Genomic DNA, 21331 nt, shown 5'->3' on the forward strand with positions numbered 1-21331 from the left:
CTTTTAAACTTCACCAAATGCAGTTATGTCACCTGGATGAACTTGGTGTCCACTGCAGCATACATATTCTGTTTGTTCTCTGCACCTTTCCCCTACTGCAACTTTAAACACACTTAATTTCTCAGTTTTCCACTTTTGATAAAGATTGACCTGAAGTGTTAACTCTCTCTCTCTCTGTACTTTGGCTGCATGACACATCCCAAGCATTTTTCTGATTTGATTTTTGATATGACAAAACTTGATCAGAAATCTAGACAAATATCCGAGGTTAACTGAGTTTAAGGCAAGTGTACCATGTTTAGGTAATAATATACAAGCCAGCATATTTATTGGTATTATGAGATACTATTTGATTTGACATGGGGAAAGGTGACGATCAAGATCTCTCACTGGAAGTCCAATAGATGTAAAGCTGAAGTCCGTATCACTTAATTTCAAAATTCCGTTTCATAACAAAATTATGTGTGCTTGGCAGGCCGCTACATCATTTAAAGGAGATGTGCAAGACACACAGAGTGGTAGGTGCCTGGAATGTGCTGCCAGGGGTGTAGTGGAAGCAGATACAATAGTTATGTTCAAGAGGCATTTAGACAGGCACATGAACAGGCAGGGAATGGAGGGATATGGATCATGTGCAGGCAGATGGGATTAGTTTAACTGACATCATGGTCAACACAGATATTGTGGCCTAAAGGGCCTATTCTTGTGTTGTACTCTTCTATGAGCTATGTAACTCCAGCAGACATATAGTACTTGGAGAGTTCCTTTCCACATGGCAATTCAATGGTCTCTACATATACCTTGATGAGGCCTTTGTAGATAAGTCCTGTTCTCCAGGTTATGTTTGTTCATATTAAAGGAGCAAAGGTCAAGATTGAGGCTTGTTGGACACCTTTTTCAAAGAATCAATACAGGCCATGATGGGCTAAATGCCCTCTTTCCGTGCTATATCAATCTAGATGAACAATGATGAATAATGATAGATAAATAATCTGACAATTTAATGAAGGCATTAACCTAAGATCAATGTTTTTTTAAAACAGTGAAGAAATAATTTAATATGATGTAGTTATTAAAAAAGCCAACTTTAAAGATCAAGTCCTGAATCTCGAATGTAAATCAAACAACCTTTTTTAAAATTCTTAATTGGAAGGAAAATCTACAAGATTCAATTAAATAGCACATGAACAATATGAATTAATATAATTAAAGTGGACAAATCTTGCACATAAATTATTTAGCAAAACCACTTAAATTATGAAAAAAAGTTATTTTAAAATTCCAGAAGGGAATAAATTTGAAACAGGAAACAAGCTATGTGGAGGACAAATTATTTGAAGGTAGATGACTGGCTTCTTTAAATAAAAAGGAGATATAATTGGAGAACTTAGTGATGATAGGAACATAGAAAATAGTAGGCCATTTGGCCCTTTGCACCTGTTCTGCCATTAAATACAATCATGGCTGATCACCTATCTCAATAATAGACCTCCCTGAAATAGTGTCACGTGAGGCTATATCAAATGAGCAGCTCACTGATCTTTTATTGTTTAAAGAGAAAAGTGATCTTCGATCCAAGGGTCTTATCATAAAATAGGTACAAATTAATTAGTTGTCGATTGTAAAAGATAACTGGCTGGTTCTAATCAGCATTTAATCTTGAAAAAAATTATTTGGAGACATATACTCAAACTAACAAAAGCAGTTTACAAAAACCACAAAATCTCTCTAAAGTTTAATATGTTTTAACAAAAACTGGTACCTTTTGTTTTTATTGACCTAAAATTTCCTCAGAGGGGCTTGTTGCCTGTAGTCACCATTCACCTGTCTGCTTTTCCCTCAAATGGGTGCCCCGGTGTAAATATTCGTAGTTAAGGCAACTCTGAATTGCTTGCTGAGGCTCTGAGTAGTGCAGAATGAAAATCTCGTCCTGTGGCAGGGCCGGAACAAGCCAGACTCAGAAATCCTTCACCATCCAGTTAAGCCATACCCTGAGGTTGAACTGGCTGTCAAAGCTGTCAGAAACATTGAAGAACTGTTAAAATTTAAACATACCATTAAAAAATTAAAAACAAATAAAAACAAATCAACTCAAAATACCTGGCTTCTTCCCCATGCGGCCATTCCTCTATAAGATCAAGAGCTCAGGAACAGGCCCTTCAGCCTATCACATCCCACTAACCATCCAGCCCCCATCTGCACTAACTCGACACCAATCCCATTTTTATTTTTGCATCCCCATGCCACCATCTGCCTCCTCACCTCTGATTTGCTTGCCACTCATTTAGGGCAGTTTCAGTAGCCAATTAACCAACCAACCAGCACATCTTTGGGAAATGAATGGAGTTTCTGAACCTGTGCAGTGTCTCATCTAATGCAGGTTCAGCAGGTAGATTTCTCAATTTAACTGATGGGAAAAAGTGAAAGTTTGTACTCCACCACAATGTTCCATGAAGAGTCCAACTTTGCTGCTATCATTCCACCTGTGCTACAATCAGCTGCATGGAAGTTGAGACTACCATTTTCCATAGGACTGGCAGCTTTTTTTGTGAAGTCTTGGGCTAAAATTACCCCTGGTGCTAACCTACAAACAATTGTATGAAGCATATTTCATAATTTTTGGCAGGATTATGAATCAATACAGGAATAATATTCCAGAATTATTAAAATATTACTATCATGGTCAAGATTTGAGGTTCAAATATTCATTTTAATGACACTCTGAACTCAAGTGATAAGTATGAGAGGAGGGTGAGTAATGTCTTCACAAGAATGAAAGATGATAAGAGCAGGAGGCGGCCTTGGCGACTCAAGTCTGCCCTAACATTCAATACGATCAAAAGTTAATCTGTTACAGGCCTCAACTCCTCAATCACAAGGATCTTGAAGATTATGGAACTTTCTTTAATGGAAAGCAGAACGAATTGAAGTATAAAACCTTCCATGAACCAGAAGGAACAAAAAAAAGGAAATTGTCATGGCGGTAATGCAGAGGGTAAGAAAGCAATGAAAACAATGCCACAATATTACTGCTGGGATCTTTACTTACTCTAATTTTTAATTTAACTGTTTCGAAGATAACAATCCTGAAATAACTGATTTCTCTTTACCTGTTTTTATACATCTGGAAAAAGCCACCATTATTGCATCAAGATATTTTATTTTCTTATGTCTACGATAGAGATAATTTCTTTCCTTGTATTACTTTTTCAAAAATAACGGTTGAATTTTAAAAGCAAACAAGGCATTACGTTAAACAGGAATAACAGGACAAGATTAAAGACTCAGAACTTTAACTACAGTGTTGGGGGATGGAGCCAATTGTATTAGAGTAAATGAGATACCAGGAAAGGGAAATAAACAAAAAATTAGGCTTTTCAGTATCATGATGGTGGGATTCTGTGGGAGTAGATGGAGGTTTTAAGGTCAGTATTGTGATAGGGTGAAGCAACAGGAGACCAAAGGTGTGGGCAATCAAAGGGGAAAATGGTCAGACATACTGATGCTGTCATGGAACAAAGAGCTAATCCCGTGAAGTACATTTAACTAGTGATTGAAAGGAGAAATAGGAAAGCACCAATGGCCTCCTTTTCCAGCAAAGTTTCCCCAACCTCACCAAAGAGGTATGTATCCAGAAGTCAATGATTTTCTGCCACACAATGCATTACCATCCATCATCTCCCATCTGAGGGAAAAAGATGGGTACAAAAAACAGCTGAAGGGGAAGAAACAGCATTGAAGACTGACAGAGAAGGCAGCACAAGAGAAACAGTAACACAAAAGACAATTGAGTGAACAACCATATGCAGCAAAGGAAGAGATAAATTAAGCTGCATATTAAATTTGGTAAATAGATTTGTTAAATACTAAATAACTGAAATAAAAAACAAAGTGCTGAAAATACTCAGCAGGTCAATTAACATCCACAGAGAGAGAAGAGTTAATGTTTCAGGGCAACATCTCTCCATCAGAACATGTATGTTTTTATTTCAGGATTCCAGAATCTGCAGGGTTTTTTTTGATTTCCCTTTGTATACCTGCTGCAATTGTTACTCCTTGAGTAGGCAACCTGTTTTACCACCTGCCACCAGTTCTCCAACCCAGTTAAAGTTGTCTGGACATCAACTTACAATCATATTATGCCTCATTGATCCAAGCAGCTTCATTCAAGTGTTCTCCAAAAATATTTGAAATTAAGCCACAAAAGAAAATACATGAACAGAGCCAAGATCAGGGGCATTGTAGAGCTATGTGAGTGAAACGAGAGATACTTGGAAAGAAATTAAAATTTAAAAATGGACGTATTATGAGAGATGAATTCACTAAAGGTCAGTAAATGCTGTGAGTACCTTAATGCAAGCAAATTGAAACCCACATGGTATTTATCATATGACATTATCTAAGTAAGAAATAAAGCTGTGACCTAGCCTGGAGTTTCCTTGTAATTATTTGGCCCCTCCACCAAACATGACTGGAAAACTGGCAGAAACTACCTTTGGCAAAGATAGAATATCCAACTGGGATCAGCTTCAAGAACCTTTCCAGTCTTAAGAGCTTCAACTTCCAAAGTGCAGCATGTGACCGATAAACAAAAACAGTCACTGTTAATTGTTTATTTCCACACCCAAAACAAATCCAAAGTAACAAATTGCTTGGAATGGAAATTACTTCTGTACCTGTTAGGTTAAAAAAAAAAGTTGGAGGAAAACAGTCTGACCTACAACTTTTAATTATGTAGTTAAGCCACTCATCAAGCTGGCCAAAGTTTATAATCTGTGCTGTGGAATACAAAGTTAGGGATCAAGTGGGCTTGGAAGACTGGTATCGCTAAGTAATTGACCATGTGAGCACAACTTGACCTTCACTGTCTTGGCAAAGGCTGGTATCTGCTGAAGAGTTCAGTGATCCAAATGTTCCCTGTTTTGTTTCACTGCTTCCTCTCAGGCTTTAGAACAGGTGGATGTCAAACTTCAATCCATCAATAAAAAATAAAATTTTCACAATAGCCAGTTTGCTGGAGTTAATACAAATCCTTCTCAGAGTCCAAAAAAATAAAAATCCTGAAAATACCTCTTCAACTGAGCTTTAAGACAGTGTAGGAACACAGCTTTAAATAAAATGCTTTTTACATTTTACAAATGAGTAAGACAGCCATTTCTTTGTGATGTGGCAAATTCTTTTTTTGAAATGCATTTTTCAATGTGCTTAGTTTAAAGTAGAGTACATTTCTCAGAGCTGTGGGTGGGAATAAACATAGAACATAATAGCACAGTACAGGCCCTTTGGCCCACAATGTTGTGCCAAAATTTCATCCTGCTCTAAGATCTACCTAACCCTTCCCTCCCACATAGCCCTCCATTTCTCTATCATTCATGTGGCTCTAAGAATCTCTTAAATGTCCCTGATATATCTGCTCTCTCTATCTCTGCCAGCAGTGCATTCCACGCACCCAGCACTCTGTGTAAAAAAAACTTACCCCTGACATCCCCCTTACATCTTCCTCCAATCACCTAAAAACAATGCCCCCTCCTGTTAGCCATTTTTGCCCTGGGAAAAAGTCTCTGACTGTCCACTCGATCTATGCCTCTTATCATCTTGTACACCTCGATCAAGTCACCTCTCATCCTCCTCCTCTCCAAAGAGAAAAGCCCTAGCTCACTCAGCCTATCCTCATAAGACTTGCTCTCCAATCCTGGCAGCATCCTGGTAAATCTCCTCTGCACCCTCTCGAAAGATCCTTCCTATGATGAGGCAACCAGAACTGAACACAATAATTTGTACCAAAAGCATTATAAGCTGGAAAGGGTGCAGAAAAAATTCACGAGGATGTTATTGGGACTGAAGGGCTTGGAAGGAAGAATGGACTGGATAGGCTGGGGTTTCTTTCCCTGGAATGTAGGAAGCTGAGGCTGACCTTATAGAGGTTTATAAAATCATGAGGGGTGTCGTAGAGGTGAATGGTCAGAGTCTTTTTCCCCAGGGTAGTGGAGTCTAAAACTAGAGGGAATAGGTTTAAGGTGAGAGGGCAAAGATTTACACAGATGTGGGACAGATGGCAAAGATTTAGATGGGATATGAGGGGCAACCTCTTCACACAGAAGGTGGTGGGCACATGGAATGAGCTGCCAGAGGAAGTGGTAGAGGCAGGCACAACAACAATGTTGAAAAGGCATTTAGACAGGTACATAGATAGGAAAGATCAAGAAGGATATGGGCCAAATGCAGGGAAGTGGGACTAGCTCAACTTGGTCAGCATGATAAAGTTGGATCGAAGGGCCTATTTCCATGCTGTATGACTCCATGACCAACAAAGAAGTCATTCTCTCAGAGTTACAGAAAATGACTGAAAAGGTGAACATATATCGGGCTATGCCGTTCTGAGAATGTGTATGGTTTTGCTTAAAACATGGTGGAATCCAAATATGGAAGAGGTAGCTAGAAACAAAGCTATGAGGTGTGTGACTTGCCAAAAAGTAAACCCGGGCAAGTCAATCAAGTGTGAAAGAGGAAGGAATCCCCTCCCTGGGGGACCATTTGAGACATTACAAATGGACTTCATTGAATTACCACGGGTACGTTGTTATAAGTACTGCTTAGTCATCCTTGATATGTTTAGTAAATGGATTGAGGCTTTTCCAACGGTCAACGACAAAGCAAGTATGGTAGTGAAAATTTTACTAAAAGACATCATTCCCCGATTTGGGATACCACGGCAACTATCGTCGGACAACAGACCTCATTTTATTGGAAAAATTAATAAAAAGCTGTGCACAGCCCTAGGCATTGATCAATAATTACATTGCTCTCGTCACCCTACTACAGCGGGTGCCGTAGAAAGAGCCAATGGAATTTTAAAGGACAAACTGACTAAATTGACTTTAGAGACAGGACAGAATTGGTTAAAGGTACTCCCATTGGCATTATACCATATGCGAGTCACTCCCCAGAGTAGTACCGGACTGACTGCAGCCGAGATAGTATACGGACAACCTGCCCGAACCCCCGGGACAGTGACAACCCCCCTCCCCCTTTTATGGACTTACAGATGATGGGACAGGAATTACAGGACTATTGTGAGCAATTGACCCTTTCTCTTAGGTCCCAACATTCACAGGTGAAAGAGGCTTATCGGAAAGATACGAAGGGAGATTGGTCTGATCCTGGACCAGGCGACTGGGTCCTAATCCATGACTGGGAAAGACCGAAGCTAGGACCTCGTTGGAAGGGACCATTCCAGGTGCTGTTACAGACACCATCAGCCGTCAAAGTGAAGGGGAACAAAAAGTGGATACATCTGAGTGATTGTAAGAGGTGGATGGAATATTCAACTTCAAATCCAGTGAAAAATCCCTAATAACTATATTCTCGTTTCAGGGAGAGGAGTCAGGAGTAGAGGGAGCAGAGGCAGGATAAAAGGAGGGATAAAATAAGGAGGAAGAAGAAAACAAGAATGGGAGGATTGGAAATTGGAAATATTATGGTGTTAGGATATACAGGGGCAGTAGAATCAGTGATGGAAAATCTTAATTCCTTTTTATCACTATGCCATGTTTATGCTAGGCAAGAAAACAAGACAGGATGCTGGGTATGTGCAGCGATCCCTCACCATGGGGAGTCAGGGGTTCCCCTTTCAATAATACCCCTTACTCAGAACGAGACCAGATCTATCCGATTTATGGAGAGGGACGGAACTCTAGAGGAAGAAAATTGTAAACCAGGGGGTTATCCGTCCCTAGACCAAAATGCCTGTTATCCCTGCTATTATAAAGGTTGGCACCTTAGGCCTCTTCCACTTAATTATACCCTGTTGGGACCGGGGCTGGTTGTTACCCCTCCTGCTTCCCCAGTAGATGCCAACTGTTACTGTAACTATAATAAAAATGCCCCCTATCTGTTGGGGAATAGTACCTGCACCCGAACAAGTGCGGGAGGATTGCGCCCCGTGAACTGTACCCATTGGGTGCGCGGGAACAAGGCCTATCCTTGGTTACCTGGGGAAAGACCAAATCCCAGAGGGGAGGACTTGGGTTTCATGTACATACCCGCCTCATGTAAAGGGTGGAGTGGGTGCTGTTACCTTGCTTATCTTGCCCCTCATTTGTGTATTTTGAACCACGCCAGGGAACACCCAGACTGGTTAATGCAGCAACGACGAAAGGTGACAGAAACGGATCGATTTTTCTGGACTCTGTTCCCGCCATACAGTACTGCCAGAGCAGGGGTGGAGAGTCAGAAATTAGCAGCGGCTCCGGAAGAGCTTGCTAACAATACGGCTGATGCTTTAGGGGACACTCAATTGCAGGTGAACAGCATAACAACCGAGTTGATAGCCATCCGCCTGATAGTATTGCAGAATAGGATGGCGTTGGATTTTATTCTGGCAGATAAGGGGGGCACTTGCGCCATGATGGGGAAGGAATGCTGCACATTTATACCTGATGTTTCTTCCAGTATCACTGACCTGTCCCAGCACATTCAAAAGCACATCTTCAGTATTAAGGAGGCAGGGAATAGGTGGAGGAAGGAACCTGGATGGGAGTGGGGAAGCTGGGGGTTATCGGGATGGAGCAGTTGGTTAGCTAACCTGGCAATTTATGCTTTAATAATCATCGTGGGTCTATTTGTTGGCCTAGCCATATTAAAGTGTATTCTGCACCAGACGATGAACTCGGTCGAGGGATTAATACCCGTGCAAAAGGTGCTGGTTGCACGTTCACCCCGAGGCCAGGATCACGAGGAACTTTTGAGACCACTACCACCAGAGGAGTAATATCATGATATGATATGATAAAAGGAGGGAATGAGAATGTGTATAAGGTATAAGGAAAGGTTAGGAGAGTAAAAGATTGTGAGCCCTGAAACGTGAATTAAAGGGTACATCACTATGGCTGTAATAGAATATACACATTCTCAGTTCTATACTTAAGATTACCCCCCATTCTCCCACGCTCCAATGAAAAGGCAAACCAAATATTGAAAAGCCAAGCAGCATCTGTATTGAGTAAAAGAGAATTAAGATTTCAACACTGCCTCTGAACCATAAGAAGTTAAATGATACAAGTTTTACAATGCCAATGAAAAGAGTGAGTGTGGAGGAAAGGAAGGGAAGGTTGTTAACAGGAACATCATTATCCCTTTTCTATTGGCTTCCAAGGACATGAACAATCTGGCAGATGAACTCTGGGAACTGCCAACAGCAGCAGGTAATGTTTTTCAAGCTCTACTTGCTGGCCAGAAGTAGGAACTGTTGGTCCTGGTCCCTTAAGGAAGCTTCCCATAATTTCATGACAGGTACATGAATAGAAGGATGTAGAGGGATATGTGCCAGACACAGGCAAATGGGATCAGCTTAGATAGGCATCTTGGTTGGCAAAGACAAGTTGGGCTGAGAGACCTATTTCTGTGCTTTCCCCTCCACTGAACCCCCTGTCCCGACTACAACTTTTGATTCCAGAGGCTCAACCCCAAGTGCCACCAAGTACTCAGACTCTCCCACCTGGCAGCCAGCCAATCTTTTCATATGGCTTATTGCTGCACAGGGGAAAACAAGAAAAAAATTCTAATCACTTCCTGCTGTTAAATTTGGCACAACATCCTTGGACCCAGAATTTTGATTTTTTTTTACCTCCCAGCCTGTGAACATCATGACCATACAATCATGCATCTTTGCAATCCACAGTCTAACATTTACCTTCAAAAATAATGAAAATAAGAAATGAAGATGTATATTTGTCTATGCACCATAATGCTGTAACATTGCTCAAAATGATCCTTCTCTCTTCCTGCCACCCCCAACCTCTCCATGACTCTTTGTCCTCAGCTTAAGTGTCAAATACTAAAGAACTTTGCCTTGTGTGTTAGCACACAATAAGCAGTGTACACAACTAAAATTTATCTCCATGCAGTTTAGCTTCAGGTCTTATGTATAACTGGCAGCTGATCAAATGCCACTCATTGTGCACCACTATCTCTAATGGATGCCTGTCCCAAACACTTTTTGGGTGACCATCCATTTCTTTTGCTGTCTCTCCCAATAAGTTTAGGCCGAGTAGCACTCATACATGAATCAGAAGGTTGAGAGTTCTAACCTCACTCTACAAACCTTGAGCGCAATACTGCACACTAACCTAAAAACAGAAAGCATTGGAAATACTTTTCTGATGAGAGTTGATCAATCTTGAATTAACCCCATGAACAGAAAACAAAAGAATCAAAGCAAGGAAAATGTTACAGCCTGATGAGAAGTTCAAGCCCAACTCCTCTTCAAACAAAATTTACTATCTTAAAAATTAATCCGTTCAATCAAAGTACATTATTACTACAGGGGTATGAGAGAGGATTTCAGAAGCTAGTTTCTGTTCCCAAATAAATTGCAGTAAAATCAGACTACCACTGAAGGGTTGTCTGTTTCTGTGAAGGATAATGAACATTTTGTATTGCACCTTTTATAAAATTAAGGAACTCTGATATTTTCCCCTACTTCTGCTTTCAACCATTTACTCAAGTTACAATGAGAAAATGCCAAAAGGGAAGCAGAATTCAAAATACAGGCAGCTAAAGATAGTCAATTTTTTTCTACTCAATTCGGAACTGAAAATCCAAAATAACAACAGCATTAAAACACAAAATACAAAATAAACTAGAAGACAAATACATACACTATTCATGAGGTTTTTCTTCCAGTTTAATGGATATGTTAAGTGGTAAAAAAATTCTTATATTATTTCCAAATCGTTAGTATTGGAGAGGGGTCTATTGTACAAGTCACTGGAGTTAGAATTGAGGCACGAGTTCAAATTTCATTATGTCTGCTGTAGATTTTAAGTCTGAATAATCAATCTGGTTCACATCTATTCTTTGAAGAAAGAAAATATGCCATTTTTAACCAGATTTGTCCATGCATGCAACTCTCAACTTCCCTCTGAAATGTAGTGGATTAAATACCACTAAACTAAGTGAGTGAAACACCATGAAAGAACAAGAATAAAAAAAATGGACAACCGAGTTTAAGATACAGCAAAAAAATTTCCACCCCAAAGGCCTTCTCACAAGCATGCGGGTGCTGGTGTCTGAGTTGAAAAGGTTGTCTCACTGACAAGCCAAGTGACAAAACTCAATGCAAGTTTTACAAAATCACCATTTGCAGCTAATATTCTAGTCCCCTCCATCAAAATTCATGGGTACGTGCTATTCTTGTCTCCTCCATCATAATCCATGACCATATGCTACTCAATTGGCAGGGCAGATCCACCTGAGGTGGCAATACAGTGTACTCCTCCAAATTCCTGGACCCCACCAAGTCTCACAGAATTAGTTCCAACAGAGGTCATCAAAAGTTCTGCAGGTTATCATCCACTATCCTCTATCAGCTGATAAATCAGTGCTCCTACACTTTTACAGAAACTTAACAAAAAGAGTTGCAGGGAGTTAGAATGGACTCCAGGTGGAAATTTCCATGTTGGTCACCAACAGTGGCTTCGTAGCACCACCACTGACTAAGCTGTTAAGAATCCAGAAAGACACAGCTGCCAGGCTGGATTTGTATAAGGTGGTGAATAAATAAAACAATAAGAAATAAACCTTCTGGAACTTATCCTCACCAAACAAACTGTTGCATATGCACCTGTCCATGATAGCAGGTCTTTAGCAAATGAATAGAGATCATTGTACAGTCCTTTTTGTTTGCATTTTATTGAATGGCACAGTCTTTCTACAAGTTCTGAGTTCACACCACAGTGCATTCTGAAACTATCAAATTATTTCAAAAATCCATCAGGTATACTTACATTCTTCGTGAGAGAAAATCTGTTCCCTTTCACCACTCTTTTCTATATATGGCTGCCTTCTGAAATAAGCTAAATGGGATAAACACAGAAAAGATGAAGCACCTCAAAACTGGACACCCTCGAGGCAGTGTAAGTGAATAACAGCACTATATTTCACCACAATCACTCTATTACTATAATCAAGCCAAGGGAAAGCCCTGGTTTGATGAAGAGTACAGGACTCCCCAGTAACTGCTCGGTGTGTAGTTAAATGTGATCTGTCAACCTGGCAAAGCTATGCAGGACAATATACTTGCTAACTAGAATTGGCCAAGCTAAATAATCTGATGTCCAACTGATTTGATCAAAGGTCTGCAGTCCTACCACATTCATTCATGAATTTGGTGGTTTTAAGTAGCTAACAGGATTCAAAAATATCTTCAGACCCAAAAATGTTCAAGTGCTGCTTATGATTAACCAAAAAGTACGTATGAAGCATTTGCATCAGTCTTCACCAGAAGTGCCCAGTGAAATATCTTGCCTTCCTCCTGACCCCTGCCATCACTTAAGCCAGTCTTCAGCTAACTTAATTCACTGCATGTGAAATTAAGAAAACTCTGATCACTCTGCATGCAATAAAGATGATGAGATAAGGAACACTCTGGTTGTTGCGCCAAACACAGACAGCAGCAATAGCTGCACCACTGGCTTAGCTATTTCAGTGCAATCACCACTGTGCCATCTGCCTGATAATGTGGACAATTGCCCATATGTTTCTCGCCATAAAAAGCAGGGCATATTCAGTCTGGCTATCTATTACCCCGTTAGTCCACTTTCAATTCTTAAAATGACAGAGGATGTCATCAATAATGCCATCAAGAAGAAATTACCATTTACTTCCTCACACCAATGCTCACATTGGGTTTTGCCAAGATTCTGTGGCTCCAGAGCTTTGGTCCAAATGTGAGCTAAATAACTGAATTCCAAAGGTGTTATGCGTAACTGGCCTTGACATCAATGAAGTATTTAGTGAATATGACATCAGGAAGCACTGGCAAAAATTGAAGTCAATGGGAATCACTTTGACATGATCATTTCTGATTCTTGCTTTTATTAACCTCAGCCTCTATTTTTGATAATCGACCATCAATCGATTTCCATTATATCCCCAGGACCTCACACAATACCTTATACTATACTTTCTCCTGCCCTACTTCCTTTCAGGGCTCCATTCCATTTCCTGAGTACGTCACTTCTGTTATTTACAAACTTCTTACGACACAGGAGACGGCCATTTCGAGTCTATACCAGCTCATAGAGCAATCCCATTCCCCCAAAATTTTCCCTGATATTTATTTTTCCCATATTCCCGTCAATTCTCCCCCAAACTAGGGACAATTTACAATGGCCAACCCGTACATCTTTGGGATGCAAAAGAAAACTATAGTACCCTGTAAAAAAAAATCCACGTGGTTACAGGGAAATTTGCAAACTCCCCATAGACAGACAGCACTGGAGGTCAGAATTGAACCGGGGTTGTTGTGAGGCAGCAGTTTGATGTGCTGTGCCACCAAATGATGATTCCACCAGTGCTGCTGATAGCCATACTTCTGCTTTCATGCCCTCCCTCAACCAGAAGCACAGTAGGGTACTTGGTGTAATTATCTCTACCCAGCTGGCCTCCACATTTAATTAATCACTATTTCCTGCACCTCCAGCATACTACTACTAAATATCTGACCCTATTCTCCACTTTTGACACTCAGAATACAACTCCTATCGTGACATCCTGAAGTCATCACCAATACCCTATGCTTCCCACAACAGCTTCCGCATAATCACAGAAGAAACAATGTCTGCTCTTATATTCTTCTTTTCAGCATTGAGTGTCCAGAAACACACTTTCCAGGAGACAGTTCCATTTTATTTATTCCACTTTCAATTTATGATATTGTGTTTGCTGCATACAATGCAGTTTCCTCTACAATAGGGAGAGCAAACACAGATTACCAGTTGTTAGTGGAACATCCTCATTCAGTCCACACGCAACCTCAACCTTCCATTTATCTCTAATTTTTCATTACGCTTAACTGCCTCAGTTGCTCCAACTATACATGTTACAGGAACAATCTCAGATAATGATTTTGCTTTTACCATTTATGTCTCCACTGAACCCATTTTTCTACATCTCTTCCACTACGAACACCTTTTGCAACTTAATCTTTCCTGCCTTTCATAAACTTTTGCATTCGTTCTTTTTACATTCTTTCATAGACTTTTACATTCATCCAGTCCCCTCACTCAGCACTTTAAAATTTGTTATATCTCCAACTTTCCAATGAAAAGTTGACGATGAGCTGATGAACTAACCATTTTATCCTCAGATTTTAAAAAAATATTTTATTTCTAAAATTTGCAAATTTATAATACAGTACATGTCACTATTCACAGTACAGTAAACAAATGTCAAATTGTCTTCATATTTGTGCAATTATTTTCAAAAGAATACCAATTTTTATTTACATACATTCCATGGGTGAAAGTCCAAGTTCCAGCCCCTCTGTGTGCAACTGCAGGACTGTCTTAAACTTTGGCCTTTTCCCATGAAGTCCTTGCAGTAGATGCAGCATGCTTCACTGCATCTCTCAGTAGAGAATCCTAGACCTTGGAATGTATCAGTCTGCAACATTTGGCAGTGGACCGATCCTCGCACTCCAAGACCAGCAGGTTTCAGACTGACCAAAGAGTATCTTTCACCAAGTTGATAATATCCCAGCAGCAATTGATATTTTCTCTGTGCGTGGTTGGGAGCAGCCTTTAGCATAGTGTCCTGTGTTCTCTTGACGTTCCAACATGAAACTCCATGAAAGCACAAAAGCACCCTTTTTCAGACCTTCTTAGTGAAATTACATTCCCAATGGAAATGGATGAACACCTCATCCTCAGTGTAGCCGCCTCCAAGGCAGTTGGTGTGGTGATGAAACTCAATTGTGCGTGATTGATCTGACACCAAAGGCCTTCTCATCAATCACTTTCTCCACAGATATTGTCCGGCCCGGTGAATAGCTCCAGCACTTTTGTTCTCCTTCAATAAGACAAGTGACTGACACTTGGAATTTGTGCATTCCACTCCGCACAACAAAAGCTTGCACGGAAAAGTAATATAAAATTTCCTTAAGTTCTGTAGTAGACCTAGATCTTACTTGCCCGAGGTTGTTTAAAAGGTGAAACACACATTGTGAGCCTTCCTTGTCCTGAGGATTTGGACGTGGGCCAGGGTAAGGGTATATGCTTACCCTCTGTTTATGCTTCACCCAACAAGTTAGATCAAGAACTTTAGTACCACGACTTTTCTTTTCACACATCCGTTTCAAACCTGTGGGTCAGTCAGTGACCACACGCGTAGACGAGAATTCTAACCCAGAAACCACATTCTGTATTTATTGCACATGACTAAAGGCCAAGAAAAGGCTCACCTCTGTCCTTTAATGTCTCAAATCTCAACGAACACTCCACAGAGTTAACTTAGGCAAAATAAGATTTGCCCAGCAAGCGACTCCAAAAGAGATAAATGGGTCAATAATAAAAATAACAATCATATGCGTTTTTCTGGCAACGACCCTCCTCCTCCTCCTCAATCAGGCGAAAGTCCCAAACATAAAACAGCCCCAGCCAGGTTGACGACCGCCTTTCGGTCTTGGTTGAAGACTCGGTTAAAAAAAACATTTAAAATTTTCATATAATCCCACGATGAGGCAGCAAACCGAAAGAAGTCTTCACGCCGCTGCGCGTGCACGCGAACGCTCCGCGCGGGCGCCACCCCACCCCTTTCCCTCCCTCCCTTTCTCACGTGTCCGCCCGGCCGTTACCGGTCGGTCGCCCGCCTCGCCCGTGCACGGGAGGGCGCGCGCAGCGCATCTCCCGCCGCTGCCCACCCCGCGCGTGCGCGGCAGCGCGCACTCTGTGCTGCTGACTCGGCGCGATCCGTGCGCCGGCGGCGGGAGGCGAATTAAACAGCCGAGCGTGTGTGTGTGTCTGAGGAGAAATTGAGCTCGGTTTCGGAATCAAATGATTCAGACCGTGGGCTCCTGACACTTTTTCTTAATTTCCTTTCTCCCTGCTTCCCTCTCCTTGGATTATTCCCCCCTCCCCCATAAATATATATTTTCTTTTTTATATCAAAGGAAGCAGTATTTGTTTTAAAAGCCCTCTCTTGAACATCGGCTGCCCACCCGTCATTTCGGCCACAGGCCTCGGGCTCGGATCACTCTCATAAAAGGTAAGGAGGAAGTTGGCCGTCAGTTTTTTGTTTCCCCCTCCTCCCAAAAGGTAGAGCATTCGGTCGGGAAACTTGATAAATTCCTCCTCATTGTTCCAGCGGTTGTTGAGTGAGCTGAGTTCACGCATCAGTGGTTGAGACCACGCTGATTGGAGCGCTCCTCGTTATTTTAAAATATATCCTTAAAGAAAAATACTCAACCAAACCGGACACACATCTCCCAACCTGACCTCCTTTAGACTTTCTGCCCTTAACTGCTTCAGTCTAAGTCCTGACTCCTCACCCCCGCCCCTCCCCCTCTCTTTAAATGACCGTCAAGATCCTGTAATGTTAAAATCCCGAGCAGTGCCACCTTACACAACAAAACCTCGTTATACAGCGGAGAGATTTCTCTCTCCAACCCCCCCCCCCATACAAATACAAAGGCAATTTGATTTTCTTTGCTAAGGATATACTTTGTATTCCTTAAATAATGCTTCTAATTTCCGTCGATGGTATGTAAATCCAATGCAAAGTGTATGTTTTTATATCCTTTGGAGGGAAGGGGGGCGGGGAGCGAAAGAGAGAAAAAAAGCCAACGTTGCTGTCTGGTTGTCCGATCTGTGGCCACAAGCATTGCTTGTTGATGTCCATGCGACGAGATAGTTCTAAATAGTATTTGGACGACTTATTCCTTCTCTTTGGCAAGTGTGCTAATATCTGTGGGTTCTTTTGACGCTAAAGGTAAAATGTCCAGCGACAGACAGAGGTCTGATGACGAGAGTCCGAGTACGAGCAGTGGGAGCTCGGATGCCGACCAGCGTGACAACCCGCAGGAGGAGAGGAAAGAGCCATCCTCACAGCAACAGCCGAAAAAGAAAGACCCCAAGGTATCCAGCAAAACAACAGCAAAACTCTCCACCAGCGCTAAAAGGTAAGTTCGGCCCTTTCTTCCTTTTTATCTGTTTTTTCCACTTCAGTACCGGCATTTTGCCAATTCTGGTTGCACTCCTTTAAAGTCCTTATCGAATATGTCAATATAAACACTCCTCTCTTCATTTGCATATAAGCTTGAAAAGAGAATAATATGGGGTAACCCGATCTTTACCGGGATAAAATAGCCTTGTTTGAATCTCTTGTGTACTCTTCTACCCTTCTTAGTCAAAATTGCATACGTTGTCAAGCGACAGATAGTGGAAATTTATGAAAACTTGTCCTGTTAAGGGATTTGAGTATAACGCTGCTGAGAACAAAGAGGAAGCAGCCATGTTTTCCACTTTGGTTGGGTGAGCTGCTGAGAAAAGGATGGTGATAGAGGGCACTGTAATCGTTCTTTTACATCTAAATGCAGCACAGTATTTTGTACTGAATATCTCCATCAATTTTCAGAATTCAAAAGGAACTGGCTGAAATCACACTAGATCCACCCCCGAACTGCAGGTAAGTGAGGCTGATCAATTAGCAGGTTGCAATATGTGATTTTGGTTGCATTACAGATATGCAATTAAAATGAATGTCATGTGAGTGCATACATGTCGATTGTAGCTTCCTGGACAAACGCAGGCATTTGTACGTAATTAGTATATTAAGGGCACGAGATAAAACGTAAATTGAGCAATGGTTATTGGCGTTTGTGACAGTAAATGATGGACTTACTTGAAAACATGCCAACATTTCAATAAAGATTTATAAATAAGGTTTGTTTTTGTTGATGGGTACTTCTGTGTGTTTTAAATTGCTGTGTATATGTTGGTTTTATATCGCTTGGAAAAATATTGTGAGAATAAGTTGCATTTGGGGTGGGAAAGTGAGTTAATAGCAAAGAATTAGCTGGGTGTGATTTTTGATGTTGGAGTAGAGCTAGTTTTGTCTTCCGAAGGAACAGCATTTATTAATATTTGTAAGATGAGGCTTGCTTTTAAATTGAAACGTTAAAACTTCAAGTTTCACTTCTAGTTTAATTAACCAGTTTTTGTTGAGCAATTGTTATCAGTAGTCAAATTAGTAACGTATTTCAGTTTTACATGAAAACTTATTTCTTTGTGGAAGAGAAGATCACCTTGCTGGGATTCTCCAGATAAAAGGAATTGAAATTTTGTGAGCATCACTATTAATTTGATGACCTTGTACACTTTGGAGAAATTGGAATCTGAAAATAGTGGGCTTGAAGGCCTGTTTCTGTATTGAATACCTTAATAACTTATCAAGTTGTTATCTGGACAAATAAAATGGTGTATTTCTTTATATAAGATGTTAAATCAGTAAGGAGTGTGGAAATTAAGTTTACATGGAGTCCGTTAAAGGAAATGGCTTTAGTTTTGTGAATTTTAAAATATAACGATAATTTTATAGTCACAGTAAATTTTTAAGTTTGTAATAATTTGAAATTTGGTGATATTAGTGTAAGCTGACAATGTTACACAACACAATCCATACTTTTTCATACTTTAAGATGGAGAATTTTATGAAAGGTCTTGATTTTTTTCAGTTGGCCTCCCATTCAAATTGTGTAATTTTATCAGACTGCAGGAGCCTTTCAAGTTTTAGCTGAAAATATAGTTATGAATCTAAGATGTTTGTTAAATCTTTTAATTGAAACTGTGTCTAAACTGCCTTTTGGTGGACTTGGGTTTTCATATTACTTTAACAAAATCCAAGCATACCATACTCTTAAAAATATATTGTCGTGTTTGTTTCTTGATTTGGGATGATAAATGGCCATTGAGAAATGCATTATTTCTGCTAATGACCAAAATTGTAATACAGTTAAAAGCATGACATTTTAAAATGGAATCAAAATGTAAATGATATAATAATAAATGAAGTTTTGTATTGATATTTTTGAACATTTTAAACTTTCCTCTGGCATATAATACATGACTTTCCTTTTCTGCATTTATCTTGGAAAATAAATTCTTGGTTTCTTGGAAAATTAAGCCTAATGTTAGCAAGGGGTTTTGAAGGGAAAGTAGGGACAATTTTTTTGCAGTTTGCTTAAATCTGATTGCAGTTATTTGTTGTTTGTATCTTGTCTTTGTATAGCATTTTAATGTTATAAAATGACCTGAGGTGCTTCTCAGGAGTGCAGTTGGATAGATAGGCTAAAGGAAGAAACGGGAGAGATGACCGAAAGCCTTGTTAGTATCTTGGAGGAGAGTGAGACAGAGCAGATTTGTGAGTGAATTCCAGTGCTTTGATCAATTTTAGTTGAAAGCAAAATCACCAAAGGGGCAGTGGAAGTATGCGATTGCATAAGAAGTGAGTATTGGAATGCATAATTCTTCAACGGTTTTGAGTAAATTGGGAAGGGGTGAAGCCATATAGGAATTCCAATACATGGGTAAGAATATTACAGGTGTTGGTGAAATAGAATGTAAGCACTGTAGTTTTGGGTAACTAAAGCTTGGTGGAAAGTAGGATTTGGGCAGCAGACTAGTGAGGATTTTTTTTGTGGAAGCCATATTGGAGAGGTTCAAATGTTCTAGAGGTTAGCTGTGTATTTTGGAGTTGACAACTTGTTCAAAGACTTGAGAGAAAAATAGAATGTTGGCAAGATGTGATGGTGCTTGGCAGGAAGAGAGATGGTCAGGTTGCTTTGCGGAAGTAGGGTTTCAATTATAATACTGAGATGAACTGAGGTTATGTTTTTAAAGAAAAATGCATAATTGTGGCTACCTTTATTTTATGAAGTTAGTGCCTTGTAGGTTCACTGAAGGGACGTATCTAATGAGGAAGAGAGCTCTACGGAGGCAGACATTTTTGTTTTAAATATTTCTTTTGTTGGGAGGAAGGACTTTATTGGGTTGTTCACATCCTTGGGTCATTCCTGACTGTTTTCACCAACAACTTTCTTTAGGAATGTGGTTGGTGTTGGCAAATATGGCAACTCAGTTTTGCAGTTTACTCAAGTTGGTGAACATTTTATGTGTGTTTTCTGGTATTTTGATTTGAGTACATAAAGAATGTCTGCTCCATGGAGTAATAAAAGTTTACAGCAATAATTTTCATGTCATCTTGCCACCATACAGACTCTTGAAGTCGGTAATAACAGCCAACAATTGGTAACAATGTTGATTGTAAAGTTTAGGTCCATTTTTAAGGCATATGTATGTGAAATTCAAAGAAAACACAGTTGATCTGCTTTTCCCCAATCCAGGGTAACCATACAAAGTTTTGGAAACTATTTCTATATTGTGCACTTCAAGCTTGCACCACTCTTACAATAAATTCATGAAGTACAAGTTGTCTGGGAACCATTCGGAACAACTTGTAAATATCCGAGGTTTACGTTTCTCTTTTTGCAAAGTGTAACTATTTGATAAAATTAGTTTGTTTTCAGGAAATTATTGCATGCACTTAAATATTAATAGCATTACGTACAGATTTTGGATTACAATATGCATTTGCAGAAAGGATCTCTTGTGCAATTTGCAGTTTTGCAGTATGACTTTTGTATTCATTCAAGGGCTGGGGTCTTCAAAGGCTGAGCCAGCATTTAATTGCCTATCTCGAGTTGCCCTTGAGAAGGTGGTTGTGAGCTGCCCCCTTGAACTTCTGCAATCCTTGAGGTGTGTGTATTTCACAATGCTGTTAGGGTGATAGTTCCAGGATTTTGACCCAGTGACGGTGAAGGAATGGCAATATATTTCCAAATCAGGATTTTGTGTGGTTTGGAGGGTAACTTCCAGGTGGTAGTGTTCCCTTGCTATTGCTGCCCTTGCCTTTCTACCTGATAGAGGTCATGGGTTTAGAACATGCTTTGAAAGGAGTCTTGCTGAGTTGCTGCAGTGCATCCATAGATGGTACAAACTGCTGCTACTGTGCTTCGGTAATGGAGTGAGTGAATGGATGGGGTACCTATCAAGTGGACTGCTATATCCTTAATGATGTCAAGCTTGTGTGTTGTTGAAGCTGCACACATCCAGACAAGTGGAGAGGATGCCATCACACTCCTAACTTGAGCCTTGTAGATAGTGGGTAGCTTGGTGAGTTACTGGAAGACTTCTAGCCTCTGACCTGCCCACATAGCTACATTGTGTATGTGGCTACTCCAATTCAGTTTCTGATCAATGGTAATTCCCCAGGTAATTTAATAGTGTGGGATTTAACGATGTGGGATTTAACGATGGTAATGCCATTGAATGTCAGAGGCTGATAGTTGGATTTTCTTGTTGGATATTATCATTGCTGCTTTTCCTGAACCATCTGAAAGACCAGTGCTGATATGTTGCAGGTATGGTGGAGAATTTTTGTTTTAAAGAAAATTGCTGTGCAAATCTATCAATGGAACTGCTAATACTTGTAAACA

General features: G+C 40.3%; 1 protein-coding gene and 1 long non-coding RNA gene across 4 annotated transcripts in view; one reads left to right on the top strand and one right to left on the bottom strand.

Annotated features, from left to right (window-relative positions):
- The window catches only part of LOC127574972 (uncharacterized), a 42568-nt gene extending 27005 nt beyond the window's left edge, over positions 1-15563 (bottom strand). For both annotated transcript variants that reach the window (XR_007956983.1, XR_007956986.1), the window contains exons 1-3: positions 14293-15563; positions 11787-11855; positions 1763-2015 (exon numbers count right to left, since the gene is read on the bottom strand). This is a non-coding gene — a long non-coding RNA (uncharacterized LOC127574972). The remainder of the gene's footprint in view (positions 1-1762; positions 2016-11786; positions 11856-14292) is intronic.
- Positions 15564-15612: 49 nt separating this feature from the next.
- Positions 15613-21331, top strand: part of ube2e3 (ubiquitin-conjugating enzyme E2E 3 (UBC4/5 homolog, yeast)) — an 87591-nt gene continuing 81872 nt past the window's right edge. Inside the window, exons 1-3 of one of the 2 annotated variants that reach the window (XM_052012718.1) lie at positions 15613-16044; positions 16768-16957; positions 17413-17463. In XM_052012718.1, the coding sequence (XP_051868678.1) occupies positions 16773-16957; positions 17413-17463 (236 nt within the window). In that variant the 5' untranslated portion in view covers positions 15613-16044; positions 16768-16772. Of the gene's footprint in view, positions 16045-16385; positions 16539-16767; positions 16958-17412; positions 17464-21331 lie in introns of those variants that run through there. The other variant, XM_052012708.1, reaches the window with a different exon arrangement.

This window comes from Pristis pectinata, chromosome 1 (genome assembly GCF_009764475.1).
Source record: "Pristis pectinata isolate sPriPec2 chromosome 1, sPriPec2.1.pri, whole genome shotgun sequence".
Lineage (NCBI taxonomy): Eukaryota > Metazoa > Chordata > Chondrichthyes > Rhinopristiformes > Pristidae > Pristis > Pristis pectinata.